The sequence below is a fragment of the Rhinolophus hipposideros genome, assembly GCF_964194185.1.
Source record: "Rhinolophus hipposideros genome assembly, chromosome: 17".
Lineage (NCBI taxonomy): Eukaryota > Metazoa > Chordata > Mammalia > Chiroptera > Rhinolophidae > Rhinolophus > Rhinolophus hipposideros.
This window is the reverse complement of record NC_138063.1, coordinates 6,652,361-6,677,217: the sequence shown is the minus strand read 5'-3', so window position 1 is coordinate 6,677,217 and position 24,857 is coordinate 6,652,361. Positions and strand designations below refer to the sequence as shown.

Below are 24,857 nucleotides of genomic sequence, written 5' to 3'. Positions count from 1 at the left end.
ATGGAAATGAGGGCATATAGAGAAACTGCATTCATAGTTTCTCTGAATGTACAAATTATTTATTATTACAAGTAATAGATACTACATTTGAAAATGTGAAAGATTCCGCACATAAATTTTTCTGAGAAATTGTCAATATCTTGTGACTTTATTTGGAATTTCTTTGTATCCACAGTTTTAAGAACATATCATACATAGTACGTATTTATTAAAAGTTTGTGTTTTTTTAGGAAAGAAACATACTCGTAGTTAAAATTCCTTGTGATGGTAGTGAAATAAGTATAGGCTATTGAAGATGTTTCAATTAGTTGTTTTTATTTTTACCAATCCCCCTGCCAACTCTAAGCGTAATAAAAAAGGTACTTATATATGAATGGATTGTCTTATCACAGTATTTTCTAAGGATAATAATACATCTTAACTTTTTATTTTTCAAAATAATATACATAATAACCCTATTAAATTTTGAGAGAATGAAGAGTCATACTAGTAACCTAACATCCTTGTACTATTTTTAAAATAAATAAGATTTTATTTGAACTTGGCTTTATCTTATAACCCGTAAATTAGGGCAAATTTAAATTATAGACAAATATCTATAGCATGAGTTTGGTGAAGTTTTGGAATTATGACATAAGATTTTAATGCAGTGTGTTGCTCTGATACATGATGTTCATTTATATTAAAATGTCCCATTAAATTTTATTTGAGATTTAGCCAGTAATCTAAAAAATAGTTCAATAAACAAGCCTATTAAAACATTCAAGAATTCCTTGAAAATTCTTTCTATCTGTCCTCCAAAGATGTTAAAAAAAGAACCAGTTGGCTTTACTTTGAAACTCTCAAGTGTCTTGTGACAAAATAAACTTTAAAGAGAAATCCATAAACTCATTATATAACTCTTTACAGCTGTTCAAGTTTATGTGAGGCTATTTTTAGCTGTCATTAGAAAAAGAAGACTTAAAGTTAAAGCAGACTTTTTGAGAAATGAACTTTATTATAATAAGGTAGAACATAGGGATAAAAATGGTTCAAGAATGCAAGTTAAAGTTTGGTCATATGACACTATTAGAGAATGATAAAGAAGTGAAAATAATGAATTTGATCCTGAATCATAACATTTATTTCCTTTCAAAAATACTGAAATGTCCTTAATGACTTTTCTACTGAGAGATTTAAACATTCAATAATAATTGTTTTATTCTTTTCCTTTTAGGAAGAAGGTTTGATTCTTGACCCATTAAGATTAAATGAAGAAATTAAACTCAAACTGGATTGTCCTGATTTATTCAAGAACAATGGTTCTGAAAACTGTGCGATGAAAGCTGGATTAAGACTGCAGGCACTAAATCTGCCTTTAGAGAATGAAGTGCCTGAAATTTCAGCTTTGCAGGTGCAATTGGATGAGTTCCAAAAAATCTTATGCAAAGAAAGAGAGTAAGTGCTAAATCACTGCCTTCCCTTAACCAAGTCTGATTTTCAAACTTCTTAAAAGTGTTAAGTCTAGAAAACTGGCCATTTGGTAATGCATTTTATCCATGATTAGTCATTATGTTCTAATACTTAAAACATGAGTTTGATGTATACTCATTTTTTTACATTTTAAAGAGTAATTTATAATTTATTCATTATTATTCTTTTATCATAACCTTTTTGTCATCTCCAGTAACTTTGCCTTAATTACATTTGAATTATTAATATAACATGGTTAAAATAGCCAGTGTATTATCTATTTTTTACAGCATTATAGACTTCAGTGAGTCAATAAAATGAAAATATGTTAATACTAATAAAGACAAATCACAACTTTGTGAGGTATTGACCATTTTTGGTATCTAGGGAAGAAACACCAGACTTAATATGAAATAACCTGGATATTCATGCTGGTTCTGATATATTCCAGCTATATTATATTGACTTCGCCACGAGTGTGCTATTTTCTCTTCTGTAAAACTATGGATAGTGATGCTTACGTTCCAGTTTTCTATTGTTTTGTGACAGAACTTCCCAAACAATGGTTATTGAAACAATAATCCTATGTATCTGTTCATGACTCGAGAATGGCTTTGCTATGCGTGGCTTCCGATGGGGTAGCTCAAAAGCTGGTTGGGGGCTGGAGTCATCTGAAGCTTCACTCACTCCCAAATTTGGCAGCTGATCTTGGCTCTCCTCTCGGGCCTCAGTGGTAACCCCTGCGTGTGGCCTATCCGTGTGGCTTCTTGGCCTCCTCACAGTGTAGTGGCTAGGTTGCAAGTGAACATCGTACAGGTACAGAGAGAAATATATGGTGTTTTAATGACCTTGTCTCAACAGTCACATAGCATCTCTTCTGTTATGGTGGAGACAGTCTCAAAGGCTGACTTGGGTTCAAGGAAGAGGGGCACCCTCAAAGGGAGGAATGTCAAGGTCATGTTATAATACGAGCATGTAGGATGGGACCATTGTGGCAGCCATCTTTGGGAAATGCAATCTGCCATGGCGTCTTCACTGAACTTTTATAAGGATCAAACACAAACAATGTCTGGGAAAATGACCTCTAGTATGAATTACTCAATATGCTTTTTTTGTTCCTATTTGAGGGAATAGTTATAGAATATTTTATGCACTTTAAAAGGCGGTCCCCCAATTTGAAGACATTTTTCTATCTCTTTAGTTATAAGACTCATAATAGGCACAATAGAAAAATGGGAGTATTATATATATATATATATATATATATATATATATATATGAATATATATTATATATTATATATATTATATATATAATATAATATATATATAATTATATGTTATATAATGGCTTCAATTTCCGTGGTTTAAATGGATTGAAACAGTGACATGTGTGCTCACAAATATTGCACAAATACTATACATTTTTTATCTGCCATTCCTTATCTGTCAGCCAGAAGTTTCTCATTAGTTCCTCTAAAATTTATTTGTACCACTAACTCCTTTTTCAGATTCTTTGTCTATACCTCACTATATGAATAGATTGTTATAATACAATCATCTATGTATAGAGCAAATATTTATTATTCTACCATCAAGTATAGATTTGCAATAGAGGCAATCAATATTAGTAGAAAAGGGAATAAAATTGAATTAATTTTTAGGTCTGTACCCATATTAACACTTAACTTTATCTGGAACTGTAGGTTTCAGTCAAATTCTAAACTCTTGTGTTTTATTTCTTGAAGGACTTAACTTTTTTAGTGGCTGTAGACTTCTCTCAAATCCACACACAAAGTCACTTCACTGACATAATGTAGTTGGAACAACATTAAATTGTTCTTTCCTAGAGGTAAACTCCCCAAGGGGCCCATTTTAATGATATGCATATGTAACCGTATTCTCTCAGTCATACACATGTACACATACATGTATATGTGACTTCCTTGGAATAAATTAACAACCTCCATAGAAGTAAATTCTCCAGTTGTCAACAACTTCAATCTAGAAACCATAGGCCAAGGAGAAGGGGAACAGAGGTCTCTGATTGTATTTGGTCTTCTCATTCTCCGCTTTAAGAAACCATCCCGTGGGTGTCATGTGTCCATGAATCATCATTAGCATGCAATACGCTTGGGGCAATTGTACAGTCTTTTTCTATCACAAGAGAATGTTTCCCAAGGATATAGAATATACTGTTACTATAAATCTGTCTAATCATATAAATTCCTCCTCCTGGAATCTCAGCAGTGGGTTGGCTGGGGTTGAGAAGATGTGAATGTGTTTTTTTCTGTGTTCCCAGCTAGTGGGAAAATGCTCTTGAGTGGAGCACTGGAATCAGTCGAGAGAGCTCAGGGCATCACCTTCGCCATTGGCACAGACTGGAACCTCCTCCCTGAATACACTAAACTTTACTACATTATTTGAAACAGAGTGCTGTTCAGGTTTCTGTGTAATTATCTAGCATCTGCAAGCTCCTCAGGTATTGAGAACTTGTATATTTCTGATCTCTTAGGTAAAGATTTCCCAGGTAGAAAATTTGAGGTGAGGGCGGGAGACCTGACCCTCTCAGAAACTTAGGTGTACCTAAACATTTAAAAACTTTGGCAATATCAAACCTGAAGTAAGGGAGATGATGAGGTAAAATATGTTAATGAAGCTTTAACATTTAGAATTAGTTCCCAAATTAAACTGTAGATGGTACCTGTATCTCTTAGAAAATATTTGGTTCCATTTAAGCCGAGCTTCAGTTCTCCCTTTCAGTTTTATTTTCTTAATTTGTTTTATGTGTAAAAAGAACAGAATGCTTTAATTATTTTGCTTTGCATCATTAAATGTTGATTTTTCTTAATAAAATGAGATTTAAAAATCTTAGTAAGAGGGTACAGAAAATTAAAAATGCTTCAAACATAAGCATTAGTTAGAAATCCATAAGTGTGTGTGTGTGTGTGTGTGTGTGTGCGCGCGTGTGTGTGTGTTTCTCACAAATGAACAAATTGGCATGCAAGTCTGGTTAATATTATTTAATGTAATATTGTTAAAAATTTGAAAGTAAGGACTACTTTATTAATTTATTTACTGTTACTAATGCAGTAAATCTTTGCATTTAAAAAAAGTAATTTGTGGCATTTATGTATTTATTCAGCTTTATTGAGGTATAATTGATGAATAAAGTTGGTATATGTTTAAGATGTACAATGTGATGTTTTGATGTACATATATGTTGTGAAATGATTATCACAATGAAGCTAATTAACACATTTACCATCTACAAACTTATTATTCTTTGTGTGAAAAGAGCACTTATGAGCTACCCTGTTTGCAAATTTTATGTATATAATACAGTTCTATCAACTATAGTCACTATACTGTGCATTAGATTCCAAGAACTTACTCATAAGTGAGAGTTTATACCCTTTGAGAAACACCTCTTCACTTTCCCCATCTGCCCTGCATCTGGCAACCACTCTTCTATCATCTGATTCTGTAAGTTCAACTTTTTAGATTCCACGTATAAGGGATATCGTACAGTATTTGTCTTTCTTTGGCTTATTCCACTTAGCACAATGTCCTCTAGGTTCATCCATGTTGTCACAAGTGGCAGGATTTCCTTTTTTTTATGGCTGAATAATTTTTCTACTATATATAATTTTCTTTATTCATCTGTCCACTGACACTTACGTTGCTTCCATATCTTGGGTATTGTGAACAATTCTGTAATGAACATGGGAGTGCAAACCTCTTTTCAAGATCCTCGATCTCCCTTGAAATTGGAGTGCAGACATTAGATCTGGGAGTAGCTGTTCGGTGGTAGCCACCTGGTCTTTTTAGCAGAAGCTAGTGTTGCAAGGAAGAGAGCACCCAGAATTCATCCTGGTGAAGAGGAAGGCAGTGGTGGCAGCTATATCTTATTTCCAGAGGAATTAGTGGCCTCTGTTCTCTGTTGACACCATCCTGTGTCTCCACTTGGCATTGAGGTCGTGTTGTGCTGTCTGTACCCTAATGGGGGGCCTCACTGGGTGCTGATGGGAAGATTTCAATGGCTTCATGTTTGTTATTTCTGGCTTCCTGGGTTTCCCCTTTGCTTCTCTGGCTCTCCTAGACATTATTTCAACGATTAATATCCTCTTCTGTTTAAATGAGCTAATACGAATATTTTTATTTGTCAAGCACTTAATTGATACCAGAAGAGTGTACAGGCAACAGGTAGGGAAGGTGACAGCAGTGGGGTCTTCCCACGACCAGTTCCGTGGCAAGAGAGAGGGCTGGATTCATCACCTCCAAGCCTTGGTCACTGGTCCTCCTGGACCTCTCCAAGCTTAACAGTATTCTTTATATATAGCTCTTTTCTAATTAAATTAACTATGTATAGCTTTGGCTATTTGCTGAGAGGTCCTGAAAATGAAGAGATGCTGAAAGACGTTAATTATAAATAGCTGGGAATTCAATTAGACCATGGAAATGTGTTGTTCATTGAAAGTACATTTGTAAAAGTTTTTATTATTCATAGTGTCATACTTAGTTTACATTTTGGACTAATAGAGAAATGGATATTTAAATGTTATTATAAGTTGATTATTTTTCTCTGGTAAAAATATTTGACATTTAAAAGCTTTTAAGAAAATATTGATTAGATATTTTACAATGAATTTTCACATGGTTTATAAATTAGTAATATTTATTCTTGGATATTAATATTTCAGGAATTTTCATCCCTGACAAATATTTTGTTCAATCTTCCTGTTTCGATGTCCAAATTTTATGTCCTATTATTATGGGATCATGATAGTTTACAAAGAATCAGCAGATTGCACAGAAATATAATCATACTTTCCCTATAAATTATTTTGGTTCACACTCTATATTCTGAAAATTTTATATATTTTAGCAATTTGATTTTTAAAAGTTTACATCATCATATTAACATGCTATATTTTTGCTGAGCTTTGTCTTAGTTTTGTTAAAAGAATTGTGTATAAAATATGCAACATCCTTTAGTTTTTTCTTTGCCTTCTTGTAGTTCAAATGGTATGATGATAGTTTAAATTTTTATTACATATTTAACCATTTAAATAACCAATTATGGAAAACTCTCTAAAATATAGAATAAATTGATTAGCCCAGAAAATGAAGAATTTAAAGAGTGCCCTCTGCTGCATAAATTTAAATGTACAATGTCTTAATGCTTGCATAAATAGTCACAAAACTTTTTGATGAGGCTATACTAGAAAATATTCAAACATTCATTAATTTTTATGAATTGCCGGTCCTCTCACCTCTCTGACTAAATTGTACCTTTTTATATAATAAAAATAAAAATTTTATTTCAGTAAAGTAATAATTATGTTGTTTTATTTAAGATACTAAGAGGATAAATATGCTAATTTGTCTTAAATAAGAAATACAAATAGTATTCATTTTATATATTTTGAAAAAATTACCTTATTTTTATTTTGTGAACTAACTTGGAATACATATGCTAAGTCTAGATATAACCTGGATATAATTATATCTTTATAACTTATCTATATTTATATACAGCTAAGATTAAAAGTTTAATAAATACTTAGTTTGAAATATCCTCCTTGAGCTTCCTATAATATCCTAGAAGGAACAGTTACCTCAGTAATTTTGATGACCTTTTTGAGGGTTAGTATTTATTCTACAGTAATAATAAGTCACTTTTATGTTAATGTGAGCTCTTCTAGCTAACATCATTTGATTTATTAAAATGTAACGTTAAAAGCTGGCATTGATTTTTCTACAAATATGATTTCGAACTTGTAAATTTAAAAGTCTGGACATTTTTCAAATTTTCAAGTATAATTTTTATATTATTCTATTTATAAATAAAATAATTCTCAAAATTAATTTCAAGGAGAAAATGTATTAATGTATGCTTCAATACACCAATGTAATCAATATTCTTTAATAAAAATTGTTAATATATTTTATATATACCTTTTCCTTTAAGTTCTTTCAATTCCCGAGAAAGAAACATTCCCATATGCTATGCATGTAGCTCGAATAAATTAAAATATAGGAGAAAGCAGGAGAATGTCAATTATTTTGATATGTGCAAAGCTAAATGAAATATGTTTAACCTACTATAAAGCTAATTGACAGAATCACACATTAAACCAACTTTTATTGAATGTTTTAAAATTTTATTAAGCTGTAAAATATTTTCTGTCATTACAATGGTCATATATAAATATAAAAAATTGGGAAATAGCACAGCTCAAATTGAATACATTCTTAAAATTATCTTGAAATTGTAAGTCTATTCGGCTTTTATTTCTTTAGAATGCGCTCATCTTTGGAAAAAGAAATAGAACAACTGGAGTCAGCTGTATCTTTATGGAAACAGAAGTATGAAGACTTGAAAGAATCCAAGCCAAAAAATGTAAACGAGGTATGGAGACATGCAATATAAAGGAATAAATGAAACCGGGGTTTTCTCTGTCCAGTGTGTAACCATGTGGGCAGAGGCAGAAGGCTCCATAGACAAGAGGAAAGGAGGTTAAAAATTTGAATATCCTCTGTAAGAGGCATATTAGAACTCAAGTGTCACTAGTGGACTCAGTCAAGCTCAGGTCATAAACAGTCTTGTTCAAAATAACACATTTTTAACGATCAGCCACATGACACAATTAGCTATTCACATCAGGCACACGTGAGAGGGCTGCTGAAGATGTCATTATCTCACAACATCTACACTAAATAATTTTATCTTATTCTTTTATAAAGCAGTCTGAAAATACCGATAATCTCAAGTGTATTTAGGTTCTTTCTATATTAGCCTTATCATCATTCAGGGTCAGCCACTTCCCTTTATATTTTTTTTTTTGCCATTTGCATGAATAACGTTCTGTCATGAAACATTTCCCTTCCAATTATTTTTAATATTCATTATTTAAACAATATGAATTGTACATATCCTGTGTACTAAAGCATTGTGCTAGGTAAGTACGTGGGACAGAATGATGAGCAAGTTAAAGAAAAATTCTGAGCAAAAATAACGACCAGCTAAATAGTCTCAAATGACTGAACACTTAGTTGATGCCTACGCAATATACGAGTGTTTATATACAGATACACACACACACACTTATACAAACCATACGTATGCTGACAGACGCCTAAAGAAACTGAGTATCTAAATCAGTTATGCAATCGTGCCTTACTCTAAAGCACTCTTCCATCAGTTGTTAACTTGGTAAGTGATACTCTTCCTTATCAATGAACCCTCATATGAATGTGGTTTCAGGTTTGTTTCTAGCAAGCGATAAAGTGTAGAGGCATTAATTTAAGTTGGCTGAATGCATATGGTGGAGTGTTCCAGAACCTTCCTCGCCAGCATATGCTTAGCTCTGGATCATATACAGGCACCCCAAAGGCCAGAGAGCACGGCAATTATCGTGCACAAGTCCAAAAATAGTCAGCTATGTTCACCCCGAGGACCACTGAGATTCGAAAAGAAGAACAGCGTGTTCTAATATTCTTAAACAAATATCTCCTGCTTAAAAATGATTTGTAAAGAAAAGTCATTTCACTGAGAACCACTCAAGGTTAGTCCGAGAACGTTTCTCGATGAGGGGTAAATTAAACGAAGCTAACGAGCTAGAATCCGTTAATTTCTCCCTTATGGATTCACGTGAGATTGTCAGAGCCGTTTTGTTTCTGGCATAGACTTTTGGATGGACGTAGTGTGTGTATATACGGACTCATATATGGACTCAGTATTTATATTGACAGGTAGCTAGCTAACTGCACACGATGTCTCTGGGGGTGAACATTTACAGTAAGTTAATTTTATGCGCGAAAAATAGTTCACAACAAAAATCATGTTATGCTTAGAAAGTATGTGTGTGTTCCCTATAACGTAATGGGCTCCCAATTTAATTGAAAAAGCTAATATTTAGGATAGAATGGCCTTAATTTTAGAAGAAACGTGCATTTACTGTATCTTGCCACCAGTGGGTAGTGCAGACTTGATAATGTTAGTCCCTTAACTCTTCCTTTCATACAACTAATTGAATATTTGTGTAGCAACTGTTCTGGAAAAGTCATGGTTTTGAGTTGGTTTACAAAGCAATAGCAATATGGATATTTTCAAATGTTTAATGTTTTCTGTTCAAAGATGATATTTTTGGTATCAAATAGGAAAGTGTGTATTTTGACACACTTAACAAAGCTGTATTGATGAGAAAAAGTAAAACCAGCGTAACATTTTAAAGCATAAGTTGGGTCTACATTTTGATGCCCATACAGAAATATATTAATACATATGTGATCCTTTTACTAGGTAAAGTGAGGATAGGGTTGTTGAAACAGTGGAAAGTTCAACATTTCTGTGGAAAACTTGTTCAGTTATTTAAACTTGTGAGTGCTTGTTTTAGTTAGATAAACTCTGAATTTGAACAATGAATGAAAGTGACAATAAACGAGCTTTAATTGTATTTATTTATTTATTTATATTATTTTTTTAAATTTATTGGGGTGACAATTGTTAATGAAATTACATAATTTCAGGTGTACAATTCGAGTTTTAATTGTAAATGAGGGAAAGTTAACCTAATCAGAGATAAAGAAAAACATTGCTTGAATTATTTATATGGGTATTATTATTTTTTAATACCTCTACTTCCTAAGAAGGAATTTGTGATATTCTTAGAAACGTTTTGATGTGGTACACACATATTAAGTTATTTTTATAAAATATTGTGCAATGTTTAAAAATATTTAAAACTGAATAAATAAAAATTCTTAGTCACATGTAGTTATGTACATATACTTTGTTTAATTGTTTTATAATAGATGGTAACAGGACAAGATTTTTACGCTACATTTAGAAATGGCACTGTAGAGTAATTATGAAGTAAAATATTCAAAGTTCCTATACAGTTGATTGACAATCAAAAATTATGTCTTGATGAATCTTTTGGAATTTCATACGAATTCTTTCTTATTTCACATTTCAAATATTCTGAAAATGACCTTCACTTTACTGTGGCTCTTCATCTACTGTAGAAAAAGTTTTGAATACCAGTGTAATTCTTTTTTAGATGCTAAAACTGTTACAAGCAAATGCATTCCTGGCTAAGAACTGCTGATAGAAAGATTAGTAATTTTTAGACTTGGAAACAGATGTGCTTAATAGGCCAAGATTTTAAAAAATGTATTTGAACGTCTGGTGTGCTTTAGAGGGAAATAATTCTTAAATCACTGACATTTAGAGAAGAGTAAATAGAACAATTTAATTGTAAATCTAATACATATTTAGAATGTGACCAAGACGATGAGTAGTAGAGATGATTACATTCAAAATGGTATTCCCATGCTGAATTTAATACTAATTCTATTGTTCCTTTGCAAGTCTGTTAATATTGATTTGGGATTAGATTATAAATTTCAAGTGTGCTGAAATGATCATTTTTTATGAAATCTCATGATCTAGAAAATCAAATGTTCATGGAAGTGATACTGATTACAAATAACTTTTGTATGTTGCTTGAACAATAAATGACTGATTCTTTCCATAATGGAAGTTATCCTTTACTGTTTGCGGAGGATACTCCTAACACTTAAAAATTGGTTTCAAGCTGAGAAATGAAATGTAACTTTTTAATCTTTCTTCAAAAATGTTGTGCTTTTACCTGGCATCTTTTTAAGGATTTTATTAAGAAATTGATCTTTGTTTTGTGACAATAACAATGCTTCTGGTAGTTTATAATTTACAATGTTTTTTTTTTTTTTATAAAAATGTATAGTAGATATTTATAGAGATGCAGGCTTTATGGTACTTATACCTTACATCGAAGCCTTATCTCAAATGCCTCCAAGCACCTTTCTGATTTGGGGGTAGTAAAAAGGTTAGAATTGTGAGTTACATATTGCTAAAATTCTATGCTGATACCTTTGCTTTTAAAAAAAGGTTATGTCAAATGGGAGCTATTCTGCATACATCAGAGAGGGTCCTTGAACATGCATGACTTCTCTCTGCCTGCTCCTCCTTTAACCAGCTGGAGAGTGAGGGCATACTTCTCAGAGCTCACTCCACCAGTCTCCTTCACCTACCAGCAAGCCGTCCCACTCACTACGGAGGAGACTACAGGGAGGCTTCCTGTGTTCTAATCCAGAGGAGCATTTCACATCTCAGTGCCTCCTCTGCCCTCTCTTTGCCATTCCCCCTGTTCACACTAACCTCCAGCTCTACTGGCTTCATTCATTTCATCACATCAACCAAACTTTTTCCTGCTCAACCCCAATCTGCAGCAGCAAAAACCAACACCGGGCCCTTGATATGACACCATTCTCCAACGTGATCAGCCAGCCATGTGGTGGCAGGTTGATTACATTGGTGCTTCCATCATGGAAAAAACACTTACACTAAATACAGATTTGCCTCCTCTACCATCCGCAGACTTGCAGGATGCTTTATCTGTCATCATGGTACTCCTCCCAGAGTCGCTTCTGATCAAGGCCTTCATTTCTCAGTGAAAGAAATGGAGCAGCGGGTCTTTGCTCATCGAGTTCACTGATCTTAGCACTGTTCCGAAGCCACTGACTTAACAGAATGATGAAATGGACTTTTGAAGACCAGGCACAGCACTGGTTAGGTGGTAATACCTGGCAGAGATGTGGCAGAGTTCTCCCGAAGTCTATATGCTCTGAGTCTGCATCTGATATTCAGTATTCTTTGTCCCATAGCCAGGATCCACAGGTCCAGGACACTAGGGGTGGGAATGGGAGTGGTACCGTCACTATTATCCCTAGTGACTCTCTAGCAAAATGTTGGTTTTCTGTTCTCGAGACATTAGTCTGCTGGTTTACAGGTCTTAGTTCCAGAGGGAAGGTATTTCTACCAGGTGACGCAACAATGAGTCCACTGAACGGGAAGTTAAGACTGCCACCTGGCTGGTTGGGACTCCTTGTGCCTTCGAATAAACAGGCCAAGAAAGAAGTTTCTGTGCCAGCTGGGGTGACCGATCCTTACAGGAAATTGGACTGCTTCTCCACAGTGGAGGTGAGGAAGAATTGTCCCTTACGGCTTCTCTGAGTATTATCATGCCCTGTGAAGAAGGTCCATGAAAAACTACAACCACCCAATGCAGCAAAGTTAGTAATGGACCAAGCCTTCAAGAATGAAAGTAAAGAACTATGACCAGCTGAAGGCCTTGCTGAATGCAAAAGGAATACAGAATGGACAGTAGAGGAAGGCAGCTATGACCAGGGACCAGTTACAGAAGCGAGCACTGCGGCTGTCAGGAGTATTTCCTCCTTATCTTGTGAATACATTTGTTCTCTCTCTCTCTCTCTGTCTCTGTCTCTCTCTCTCTCTCTCTCTCTCTCTCTCTCTCTCTCTCTCTCTCTCAGAATAATGCTTTTTCAGTTGTATGCAGATAGTTGTATCACGTTAGGCGGAATTATGACCTTATTATTTTTTCTGTTTGAATACTAAGTATGGTTTAAGGAAACATGTGTGGGTGCCAAGTTGACAGAGGCTGGACTTGTGATCATTAATTTTATGTGTCAACTTGAGTAAGCCAAGGGGGATGTCCAAATAGCTGGTAAAACAGTCATTCTGGGTTGTCTTCGAAGGTGTTTCAGGAAGAGATGAGCATTTGAGTGGGTAGACTACCATAAGGAATGTCACCTTAACCAATTCGGGTGGGCATCGTCCAGTCCCTGATGGCAGGGATAGACCCAGGTCAGAGCCAGGGCACATCGCTCTGCCTGAGCTGGGACATCCATCTCTTCCTGCCCTCACACATCGCCACTCCCAGTGCTTAGGCTTCCACAAGAGCCACAGCCCATTCAGAAACACCAGCATAGGAGCTGGAGAAAGAAGTGTTGGCAAACACAGACATCGCCACTCCTGGTTCTCAGACTTGGACTGAGCTTATCCCATCGTCTGTGATTCTCAGGTCTTTGGCTTGGACTGGACCTTCCTCCATTGCCTCCCCTGGTTCTCAGGCCTTCAGATTCAGACTGAATTACACCACGGGCTTTCCTGGGTCTCCAGCTTGCAGATTACAGATCTACAGATCTCGGGACTTCTGGGTTTCCATAACTGCATGAGTCGATTCTTATAATAAACCTTCGTCTCTCTCTCTCTCTGTCTCTCTCTCTCTCTGTCTCTCTCTCTCTGTCTCTCTGTCTGTCTGTCTGTCTGTCTCTCTTTCTCTCTCTCTCTCTCTCTCTCTCTCTCTCTCTCTCTCTATATATATATATATATATATATATATATATATATATATATATATATGCATATCTTACTGGCATTCCTCGGAAGTAGCCTGTAGCCTGACAAATACCTTTAGGCCCATCCTGTTTTCTTCTAGAACAATCACCCATACATAGGTCTTTCACCTTCTACTGGCCAGTCACATTTTGCCATTAACCTCAGTTTACACATCACTTTCTAAAAAGGAATGGTTTCAATCCAAACATATCTTCCTTCACTATTTTCCCTTAAAGAAATGTGCAGGATTTTAAAAGACCTCCCTCACAAAGATGTGCAGTTATGTCTATGCTTGTTTACTGCATGCCTTTCCCGTTCAACTATCAGCTTCATGAAAATACGGGTCACATCTGCTCTAGTCACCTCCCTCTGCCTGGTGCTGAATAAAGGGGTTTGTCATCTGTGCTTGCCAACACTTCTTTCTCCAGCTCCTGTACTTCTGTTTCTGAATGGCGGTTGCGGCTGTTGTGAAAGGAGACTCTCTGGAATCCCAGGCTTGTCCTTTCTTAGCTTGATGAGGCTCAGGATTTTAGATTTTCCAGGACTCTCGAGTGACCCTTCACCCCTCACGTCCTATCCATCATGAAAATATGTACAGCTTGTTCTTTGGAAAACACAAATGAGCTTATCAGGCCAAAGAGGAAGGCTGATAAAATACCGTGCTGGAATTTTGTAAATAGAGAAGAACAGTGAACATATGGGACCCCACTCTGCTGATAGAAGTGTCTTCAAGATCTTTTTAAACAAATGCAATTCAGAATAATATAGGCACTAAATTACGTACGTCAGAATTAATTGAACTAATAGAAGATAATTTATAGACATTGCCAAGATAACCGTCAGAACACTAAGATGACTTACTCAACTGAAAGACTATTATAAGAATTATGAAAGAAAATCAGGCCATTCAGAATACGCGTTACTTGTAGAAACATAAAATGGTAAAGAAAAAGATAGGCTGAAAGCAGATGTTTTAACATCTATTTAAGTTAAGCAATACTATTATAACATTTAAAACATAACACAAGTAATTCAGCTGATATTTAATTCATCTATAGAAATTAATAATTTGAGAATAATGATAAAAGGTTAAAAAGAAATGAATCATAAGGTCTCAAAATGAATTACACAGTGGCAATGGTTCCACTTAGTAGTAGGGGGCATTTGAGCTAGGAAACATCTTTATGTTATATCCTAGCTGACAGGTTATTGCCCAGTAACGCAGGCCTCAGGAACAAAGATTCTCCTTTTTTCTTCCCCGATAAGAAATCCCTATGCGGGAATAGCGGTTAAGACCATGGTGGAGATAAGGATCCTCCTTTTAGTAAATAGCATTAGGTTTTTTGTTTCGTTTTTCCTGCAGGAGAAGTTTTTGTATCGGACAGGAGATTGGACCAAGGCATCTGCCTTCTCTTTCTTAAGAGTATGTTTATCCCACCCTCACCAAAAGTATTGATAGTATACTACCGAGGGGAAAAAATCAGATTTAAAACAGAAATGTATGCCACCCCCGGTGGTAGATGAGGGTAAAGGGGAACAAATACAAGGTGACGGAAGGGGAACTAACTGCGTGGTGAATGCACAATGGGATTCATAGATGATGTAATACAGAATCGTACACCTGAAATCTATGTAATTTTACTAATAATTGTCACCCCAGTAAGCTTTAATTAAAAATAAATAAATAAATAAATAAATAAATAAATAAATAAAACAGGAATGTATATAAAAAAAGGGATGTGTAGTATACCATTTAAAAATTTGTCCATGATGTAAAAAATCTGGAATGAGAAATTTAAAAGTGTCTGATCTTTTTATATTTACATATCATTTGTTGCTATATAAATCCTTTTTGTTCCCCCAATATATATAATTTAAATACAAGAACTCTGGAGTTAGGAGTTCATTATATTTTGGGGATTGGGAGGTGGCATGTTTTTTTAGGGGGAATTCCAAGTATTTTTAATGAAATTTTAGCTTCATTGAAGTATATTTAATATACAAAAAATTGCACACAATGTATACGTTTGGATGACTTTGGGCATACGCGTACACCTGTGATACCATCACCACAAGCAAGGTGCTAAACGTATCGATCACCTCCAAAAATCCCCTTGTGTTCTTCTGTGTATGTGTGTGTGTGTGTGTGTGTATGTGTGTGTGTGTGCGCACGCGCATGCGTGTGTTTTGTGGTAAGAACATTTACCATGACGTCTATCCCCTTCACGTATTTTAAAGTGCACAATACCATAATATTAACTATACGCACTGTCTTGTACAGCAGATCTCCAGAACCTACTCATCTTGCATAAGAGACTTTATACCCATTTAAAAATAAATCCCCATTTCCCATTCCCCCAGCCCATCACAACTTCCATTCTCTTCTCTGCATCAATGAACGTGACTGTTTTACGTACCTCACATAAGTGGAAAGATACAGTATGTGTCTTTCTGTGCATGACTTATTTCACTTAGTACAATGTCCTCAAGGTCATCCATGTTGTTGCCAGGGGCAGGATTTCCTTCCTTTTAAGCTTAAATGACCTTCCGTTGTATGTCTATACCACATTTTCTTCATGCATTCAGCTGTCAGTGGATATTTGGGTGGTTTCCATATTTTGGCTACCGTGGGCAATGCTGCGATGGACATGAGGCTGCAGATAATCTCTACGAGACCCTGTCTTTAATTATTCTGGATATGTACCCAGAAGTGGGATTGCTGGATCACATGATAGTCCTATTTTAATTTTTTGAGGACCCTCTATAGGTCTCCATAGTGGAGATTTCCCACATGCCTCCTGCCCCTACTTCTAAGCCTCCCCAGTGTCAACGTCACTCACCAGAATGGTACATTATTTACCAAGGATAACCTCCACTGACACATAATAATCATCTGAAGTCCATCATTTACCTTAAGGTTCACTCTTAGTGGTCTACGTTCTATGGATTTGGACAAAAGTATAGCGATATGTATCCATTATTATGTTAACATACATAGTATTTTTACTGTCCTAAAAATCCTCTGTGCCTTGCTGTTTGTCCCTCTTTGCTCCCCTGACCCCATGGAAACCACGGATCTGTTTACTGTCTCTACAGATTTTCCTTTTCCAGAATATTATATGATTGGAAATATATCATACATAACCTTTTAATATTGTCTTCTTTCATGTAGTAACATGCATTTCAGTTTCTTTCCTGTCTTGTCATGGCTTCGTAGCTCATTGTTTTTAGTGCTAAATGACATTCCATGGTCTGGACGGACCCCAGGTTATTTCTCCATCACCTGCTGAAGGACATCTTGGTGTTTCTGTGTTCTGACAGCTATGACTAACGCTGCTATAAGCACCCAGGTGCAGCTTTCTGTGTGGTTTTCAGTCTCCTAGTTATTACCCCCTGCTGACGTGCGTTCCTGTCTCAGATTGTTTCATAGGTCGCTGGCCACCCTCTAGACAGCAGCATTTGAATGAGGCATACAGGACTGTGCTCAGAAGGCAGCTCAAAGCCCAGTACGTGATGTGCAAGGAACTCAGTGTAGCTGCTCTCAGGAGAGGAGGCTGAGGGTGTGGTGAAGTCTCAGAGCCTCACCAACACCTCCCCAGGGCTGCGGTGCAGCGGATTGGTGTCAGTAGTTCTCATGAGAGATAAGAAATCATAAAGACACAAGGCTCATTGAGCTGGTATTTTTACAAGGATCGTATGGGAGGACTGAAGAGGTGCAGATGACATACTGGAACAGAGTATTCTTTGAAATGCATTTCAGAATGTATAATTGTCACTCGAGGCAATTTTCCTTTGTAATATAGTTCTGAAGTTATGATCAAAGCCAATGGAAGATATAATTCTATATTCATCATAAAACGTCTTCTAAGGCAGACAAACTGAGATGCTGATGGAATCTCATGAGGGTTTTCACAGGGTAATCTGAATATTATTTTAAAAAGTAGTAAATGATGTTTCAATGCAGTTGTACTGAATTAACAGAATCCATTAGATTCACCTGGAAACATTTAGGTGTGTGTGTGTGTGTGTGTGTGTGTGTGTGTGTGTGTGTCCGGGTCTCTCTTTGAAGATTTTGATTTAATTGATTAGGGGTGCATCTCATAGAACTGGGTTTTTAGAAACTCATGATTCTGATGTGCACCGCAAATGTGATCTAAAGCATCAGGTCACAGAGCCCAGGAGGAGGAACCATAAGGTCCCCCCAACCAACTGTGATCATTAATTTTATAAGTTAATTTGACTGGGCCATGAGATGCCCACATATTTGGTTAAATGTTATTCAGGGTGTGTCTCTGAGGGTATTTCTGGATGAGATTGCATTTGAACTGATAGACTGAGTAAAGCAGATTGCCCTTCCTAGGGTAGGTGTGCCTTATCTAGCCAGTCGAAGGCCTGAATGGAACAAAACTTGTGACCTTTGCACAAATAAGAGGGAATTCCTCCTGCCTGGCTGTCTTCAATCTGGGACATCAGTTTTTTCCTTTCTTTGGACTTGAACTGAAACATCAGCTTTTCCTGGGTCTTGAGCCATTGGACTCAGACTGGAACTACACCAGCAGCTTTTCTGGTTCTCAGGCATTTTCACTGGCTCTCCTGGGTTTCCAGTAACAGACTGTAGATCTTGGGAATAGAAAGACTTCATAATCATGTCAGCCAACTCCTTATGGTGAAAATATCTATCTATCTATCTATCTATCTATCTATCTATCTATCTATCTATCTATCTAATCCAGAGCTACTCACTACAAGTCCTGGCTTTTTTCTGCTCAACATTTTTCTTCTTCTTTCGCTAGTTGTGTTATTCCTCTAAAATAGCTGCATGTACGCCTAATTAGTAACATCAATTAGGAAATGCCATACATATTTTACTTAACTAACTTTTGGTATCAATTAGTAGATTGACTTAAAAATAATTTATTTATGTATTATAGAGAAAAGATTGTACTTAAGAAAAGGTTCTTGGTGTTTGGTGATTTAGGTTTGGAAGTAAACCATGTCCAGTTCTATGGAGGACACGGGGCGTGCTTCCTCCTTGGCACAGGTGGACCTACAGACAGGTCGAAGGAGTTTGAGTTCCAAGCCCCTCTCTGGCGGTTGGCAGAGATCCTTGCAAGATGTAAATATGTCTGAAAAAGTAAGATAATTGAGAAGCATTTGTTTAAACCTCGGTCTCTTTCCTCTCTGACTTTCTCTCCAGTACCCTTGATCTCTTCTCTGTTGGACATGGAGTACTTGTGGAACTCTTTTGGGTCGCACCAAATTGTGTTGAGGATACATACAGTTTGTACATGGTCGAATATATTTTTGGATTTGTTTATATGTATACTTAGTCGATATGGAAATCTTAGAAACATATTTGATAATGTACCATATGTTTAAATGAAATCACATGAAAGATAATTTTTTAGAATACCTATATCGGTGGGGTACAAACTTCAAAGAGTGGCTATTCGAAATAGCAACTAGGCCTGTGTTATGTTGTGGGATTACTTATCCCAATATCATTCACCAAAAAATGATCTACTATTCTGGAAGAAACGCTAAACCCTGTCTATGAAAAGGGTATTACAAAGTCACTGTCATACTAAAATTGATATGCAGTCAAAAAGCAAGGAAACAAATCTAATTGTTAGTTATTGTTTAGTAGTTGTTGCTATTAATTCCTCTATTTTTCAAGATTTTTTGATATGGTATTTGACAGATTTCTAAAATTTGTGAATTTTTTTGTGATCATTAATTTTATAAGATTTAAATGTATATATTTAAAATAAATATTCAAATTTATTTTAAATAACTATTTAAATCAATATTTTAAATAATATTTACTTTCACTCCTATTTTGGCTTAGTCCCCAAATTGTAGAAAATGCAGGCTTCGTAAAACCTGAATTTACTCATATTCCTCTGCCCTCCCTTGACTCGACCTCCAACAATCCTCCAGGTGGCGCTCTTCCGCATAGCTCTGCACATGCCTGGAATCCAGTTATGGCATCACTGCGTGCTTGTTGGCTTTTTATCAGCTTCCCTGGAAATAATCAACTTGAGGGCAGAGACCCTTTGGGGCTTCTCCACTACCCCCAAGTCTGGCTTAGTGAAAAGTTGTAGGTACATACTTGCAAATGGACTTTATGACGGTGGATAGTGAATGTCTTAGAGCAAGGGAAGGAGAAAGTTGCTGCAAGATTAGACTCTACTTTTGGCCTGTTTTCCATTGTTCTGGTTCCCCCCACTCCACCTCCTATATAGATGGCTTTTGCTGATTCTAAGATATTGCATTATTTACACAAAAAGGCACAAAGTCCCAAGGAGAAAAGTGGTTTTGTCAGCTATTTGGTTGTGGAAAAGATTTGCACAGGTCAAGCTCCAATCTCCAAAGATTTCAAGAACGCCATATGTTAGGGGAGAGTAGGAATGCATGAACAAATTTCAAGTCACCAAATCAGTGAAAAATTATATAAGATGGAGTGTTTCCAAGAGTAACTTATTTATATAAAATGTAAATAGCATCATATGCATTTAATTAAACTCAAATCATAAATTTCACCGCCATTTTAATATTGACAGAGAGAAAGACAGAGTTTGGGAAGTGTGAAATTTCTCAAATTACCTTTGAACGACAATCTTAATGTTGAATTATAAAATACAGAGAGAGGAGAGTAGGCTTTTTGATTCTTCCTAAAATAGGGGTGCCAATTATACAAATTAAAGGTGAAAGCTCATTTGTGCTTCAGATTGTTTGATTAAGAGTGCCCCTAACAGAAGCTCTTTGAGATTTAAAATTAAATTAGAAGGCATGATTGCTGTAATTCTTTTGATTAAAACAATCTTTGCTGTTTACATATTTTTAACAGCTTTACTGAGATTTAATTCACATACTATACAATTAATCCATTTAAAGAATACAAGTCAGTGGTTTTTAATATATTCATAGTGCAATCATTACCATAATCAACTTTAGAACATTTCATCAGTCCAAAAAGAAACTTTATATCCATTGGCATTCACTTCTCACTTTCCTCCCTCCCGCACAGCTTGAGGTAATCACTAATCTAATTTAATGCTATAGATTTGCCTATTCTAGACATTACAAATAAATGAAATTTTATTACTGTCTTCTTTCAATTTTTGTAGATTTTTGAATAGAGTTTCTGTAATCTGCTATCTTACTAGCTATTCCTGTCACAAATGAATAAAGAACATAAACATTTTTTAAAGTGAAAACCCCATTTAGATAAAAATACTAGGAGGTATAATTTTCTCTTTCCCATAAGAAAAATATAATATTAACATTTCACTGTTTTATGCATGTCTGAAGCAAGAGATAAACATTTTCAAATACTGTTCTTTCTTAAATGAATACCTTGGTTTTGACAGACATGCAATCCGCTACCTAATCTTTAATAGAGGACTAAGTCAGAAAATAAAGAAAACATTTAAATTTCTAAGGATTTGCAGAAATGTAAGATCGTCTTTCCCTGTTACCAAAGTTGGCACTAATTTTTTACTTGCTGTAGTTAAATACATACTTTAGCTCAAATTAAATATATTCCAACATGAGTTTTACTAGTTTTATCCTATAGTAATTACGTGCAGCTTCAGGCAATATTTAATTAAGAATTAAACTATGCTAATCCTTTAAAATTCTGTTTATCTAAAAGCAAAAATCTAGAACACATTTTCCCCCCAAGAACTTTGATGTTCTAATATTTCATGTTTTTTGTGAGCTAAAGGACGTGAGGCTGTGTGCATGTGTGTGCCTGCGTGCAAATCGGTGCACATTTGTGTGTTTATGGACCCAGAGAACAATATTCTCTATTTAAAGGGCTTAGAAGCAATAATTAAAATAGTATCACATTAAAAAATACATCTTGGAGATGCTTTATTCATGGGTAGGACATTTCCATGTTGTCAGGGTGTCAGTTTTTCCCAGCTTGATCTATAGATTCAATGCAATTCAAGTGAAAACCAAGCCCAGCAAGGTGTTTTGTGGATATTGGAGAACTGATTTCTCAGTTTATGTGGAGAGACAGAAGACCCAGAGTAGCCAACACCATCCTGTAGAGCATGAACAAAGTTGGAAGGCTGACACTGCCAGACTTCAAGACTTACTATAAGGCTCCAGTAATCAAGACAGTGTGGTGCTGGTGACAGAATACACAAATAGATCGATGGAACAGAACAGAGCCCAGAAACAGACACACATAAATGTAGTCCACTGCTCTTTGACAAAGGAGTAAAAGCAACACAGTGGAGCAAAGATGATCTCTTCAGCAAATGGGGCTAGGACAACTGGACCTCCACATGCAAAAAGATGGATTTAGACACAGACCTACACCCTTCCCAAAAATTAACTTAAAATGGATCACATACCTCAATGTACAACACAAAACTATAAAACTTCCAGAAGATAACATTAGTAAACCTAGGTAACCTTGGGTATGGTTTTCCATCTTGTTTCCCTTTAAATATGACCTTTAAAAAAAGTTAATTTTTATTTAGAATATGTTTCACATATATTCTGTGAATGTTTTGATGAGTCATAATAGCTTAAATAATATTGTTTTATTTTTATTAAAGGTACTTTTTTCTGAACTGGAAGAACAAAGGGCATTAGTGACATTTTATTTGTACATGGTCTCTAAGCTGTTAATCATTGTTCCTTTTGCTAATTTACCAAGAGATATATAATTTCAGTCTTTCACTTTCACATAATATTCACATTGGAAAGTTACTTAGAATAAAAATCTAATTTATCTTCTTCCCTCTATGGGAAGTAAAGTAACGGGTCTAAAAGTCTGGTTGTTCAATTGCATAGAACAGCTTTAGCAAAAGCAATTCTAGACAACAGCTTTCCTGATCTTTTCCCAGTATCTTTTTGACCACTGTGCTGTTAGTTATGCTTTTATAAAATGCTAGACATTTTATTTGGAGACTGTGACTCAGAAATAAAATGTTTTTTGTTGTTGTTAATTTAGTATTTGAAGTTGTTAGACATGGTTACTGCAAAAGTTAAGAGGGGGAAAAAAGCAATATTTCCAGATTAAAAATGGAATAAAGGAAAGTGATTGAATTACCTACTTGTCAATCATTGTACAAAGTGATTTTTCCTATTGATCAAATATGTTTTTATACACCTCTCTCTAAATATGTTATATAGTTGATAAACTCCTACATAAAGAGCTACACTCCTTTGTTTTCCCTTATTGAATGTATTATTTTATTTAAAATAGACGCTTAGTTAACTTCTTAATGAAATGCAAATTAAATTTCTCAGATGAATGTTCTTTGTAAGCCATGATTAGTCAGTCCTCTACTATCCATCGTGATATCCTTGTAGGTAAATCTGTTAAGAGTAACAAATTGTTTTGGAGGGACTCGCGTTGACTTTCCCTTGGCCTTTGAGAAACTCTGGACAGAAATCAGTTATTAGTGAAAATGATTTCCGTGGACAGAAATCCGCTATCAGCCCTGGATTATTGAAGCGAGTACTGAGCCTGAACTTTAGTGCAACTGGGAAAGTTGGTAGTACATATTACAAAATGGTGAGATTCAAAATGTTCTTTTAAGTAATTTTCAATAGGCACAATAGGGGTGTTTTTTTATACGGTTTATTTATAATTTTATGACTGGATATAACTTGAAGAACCACCATTCATATTCAGCTACACCCTCACGACCACATATAAAAGAAAAAAGTCAGCCTTACATGACATGTACATTATGTCCTTTCTTTATCAATGTATAAAATAATGAATTGGATCACTAGCATTCCCCAGTGTTCATCAAATTAGTTTTTTTAGTATCATTTGAATTTATGAATTTAAACTTATTGGATGTGCTTTAATCTACTGTAGTGATTATCTTTACTGATATTCAAAAACACTATAGTTAGAGGGCAGAATATTCTTTATATTGTCTACTGAGAACATTTGATAACAACTCTAGCAATCTTTTATGGTTTGCTTACTCTATGGTATGACAAGCTATACTAGGATTATCCTATTTTAGACCTGGAATAAGCTATTTCTTCAAAGAGTCCTGGGTTCTTATAGGAGGACATCCCTCAAGACCCCAATCTTTGAATAGGCATGTACATTGCTGTGGGATCATCATTATTTCTAGGCAATTTCAGTAGAAAGAATTGGAAAATGTATAAATATGTTGAATCGTCTTTGTCACTCTCCTCCGTTTGTCCTACTTTCTGGTATTTTTTTAATGTTTTGTCTTTCTTCATTACTTTTGGATTTTTAGAATGTTTTTTTTTTTCCTGTTGACCTTATTACTTTGTAGGGCAATATCTGTTGCATTTATTTACTCTTGTGTTCCTACTCGTTTATTCTGAAAGGAAGAAAAAAATTAATATCTAATTCTTTCCTGGGCCCTATAGGTTTTTCTAATTCTAGGTTTTTCTAACTCTTGGTTGTGTTGCTCTTTCTTTCATATTATTTATAATTTTATTACTTTTGTTTAGGTCACATTGAAAAAATTGATTTTTCTATTTCTCTAGTGGACATGTATTTCTGGAATGTTCTCATTATCTGAACGTAGGTACTTTCCTTGTCTGAAAGAACACTATCCTGCTCTTTATTTTTTCTCCTGTAACAACATTACATGTGATTAACTATGATCCTTTTCTGTCGCTCATTCTTACATAGAGTTAGTTTTCTTGTACTTGCAATAGACAGTGGGTGGATGCAGAAGCATTTTCTAGCTTCACTGCTCTAGAGCTCACTACTTAATATTTGTGTGAAGTGCTCTAAATTGTGTCCCGGTCTTTTCCAAAAATTCCTGGCTGTCTTCCTAAAAGGCTTTTTACTGCTTTTATTGCCACTCTTTTTCAGTACAGATTCTATTCTCAGAATTTCCTTTTCAATGTAGGGTGTGTTTTGAAGGAAGTTTTGCCTGTTATTTTTAAAGAGTATATGAGATACAGACTGTTGCAGTTCTTCAGATTTTACTATGGCCCTATTGCATTCACTTACAAATCACAATGTGTAAAACTCTGTGAGTTTCACACAGACCTGACACACTTTCAGGGAATGTCCATTGTCAATTTGGGGTTCTCCTCTTCTCAAGGCATATTGCTTCCCTTCAATTTTCGCAAACAGGTGCTGATATTCTGCAGTTGTTGAAGCTGTGAATGGATTGTCTTAACCTACT

At 35.3% G+C, this 24,857-nt stretch overlaps 1 protein-coding gene across 4 annotated transcripts in view; it reads left to right on the top strand.

Annotated features, from left to right (window-relative positions):
- CCDC102B (coiled-coil domain containing 102B) overlaps window positions 1-24,857 on the top strand; it is a 207,373-nt gene that overhangs the window by 30,881 nt on the left and 151,635 nt on the right. For all 4 annotated transcript variants that reach the window (XM_081078367.1, XM_081078366.1, XM_081078365.1 and 1 more), the window contains exons 3-4: window positions 1,217-1,437; window positions 7,758-7,866. In XM_081078367.1, the coding sequence (XP_080934493.1) occupies window positions 1,217-1,437; window positions 7,758-7,866 (330 nt within the window). The remainder of the gene's footprint in view (window positions 1-1,216; window positions 1,438-7,757; window positions 7,867-24,857) is intronic.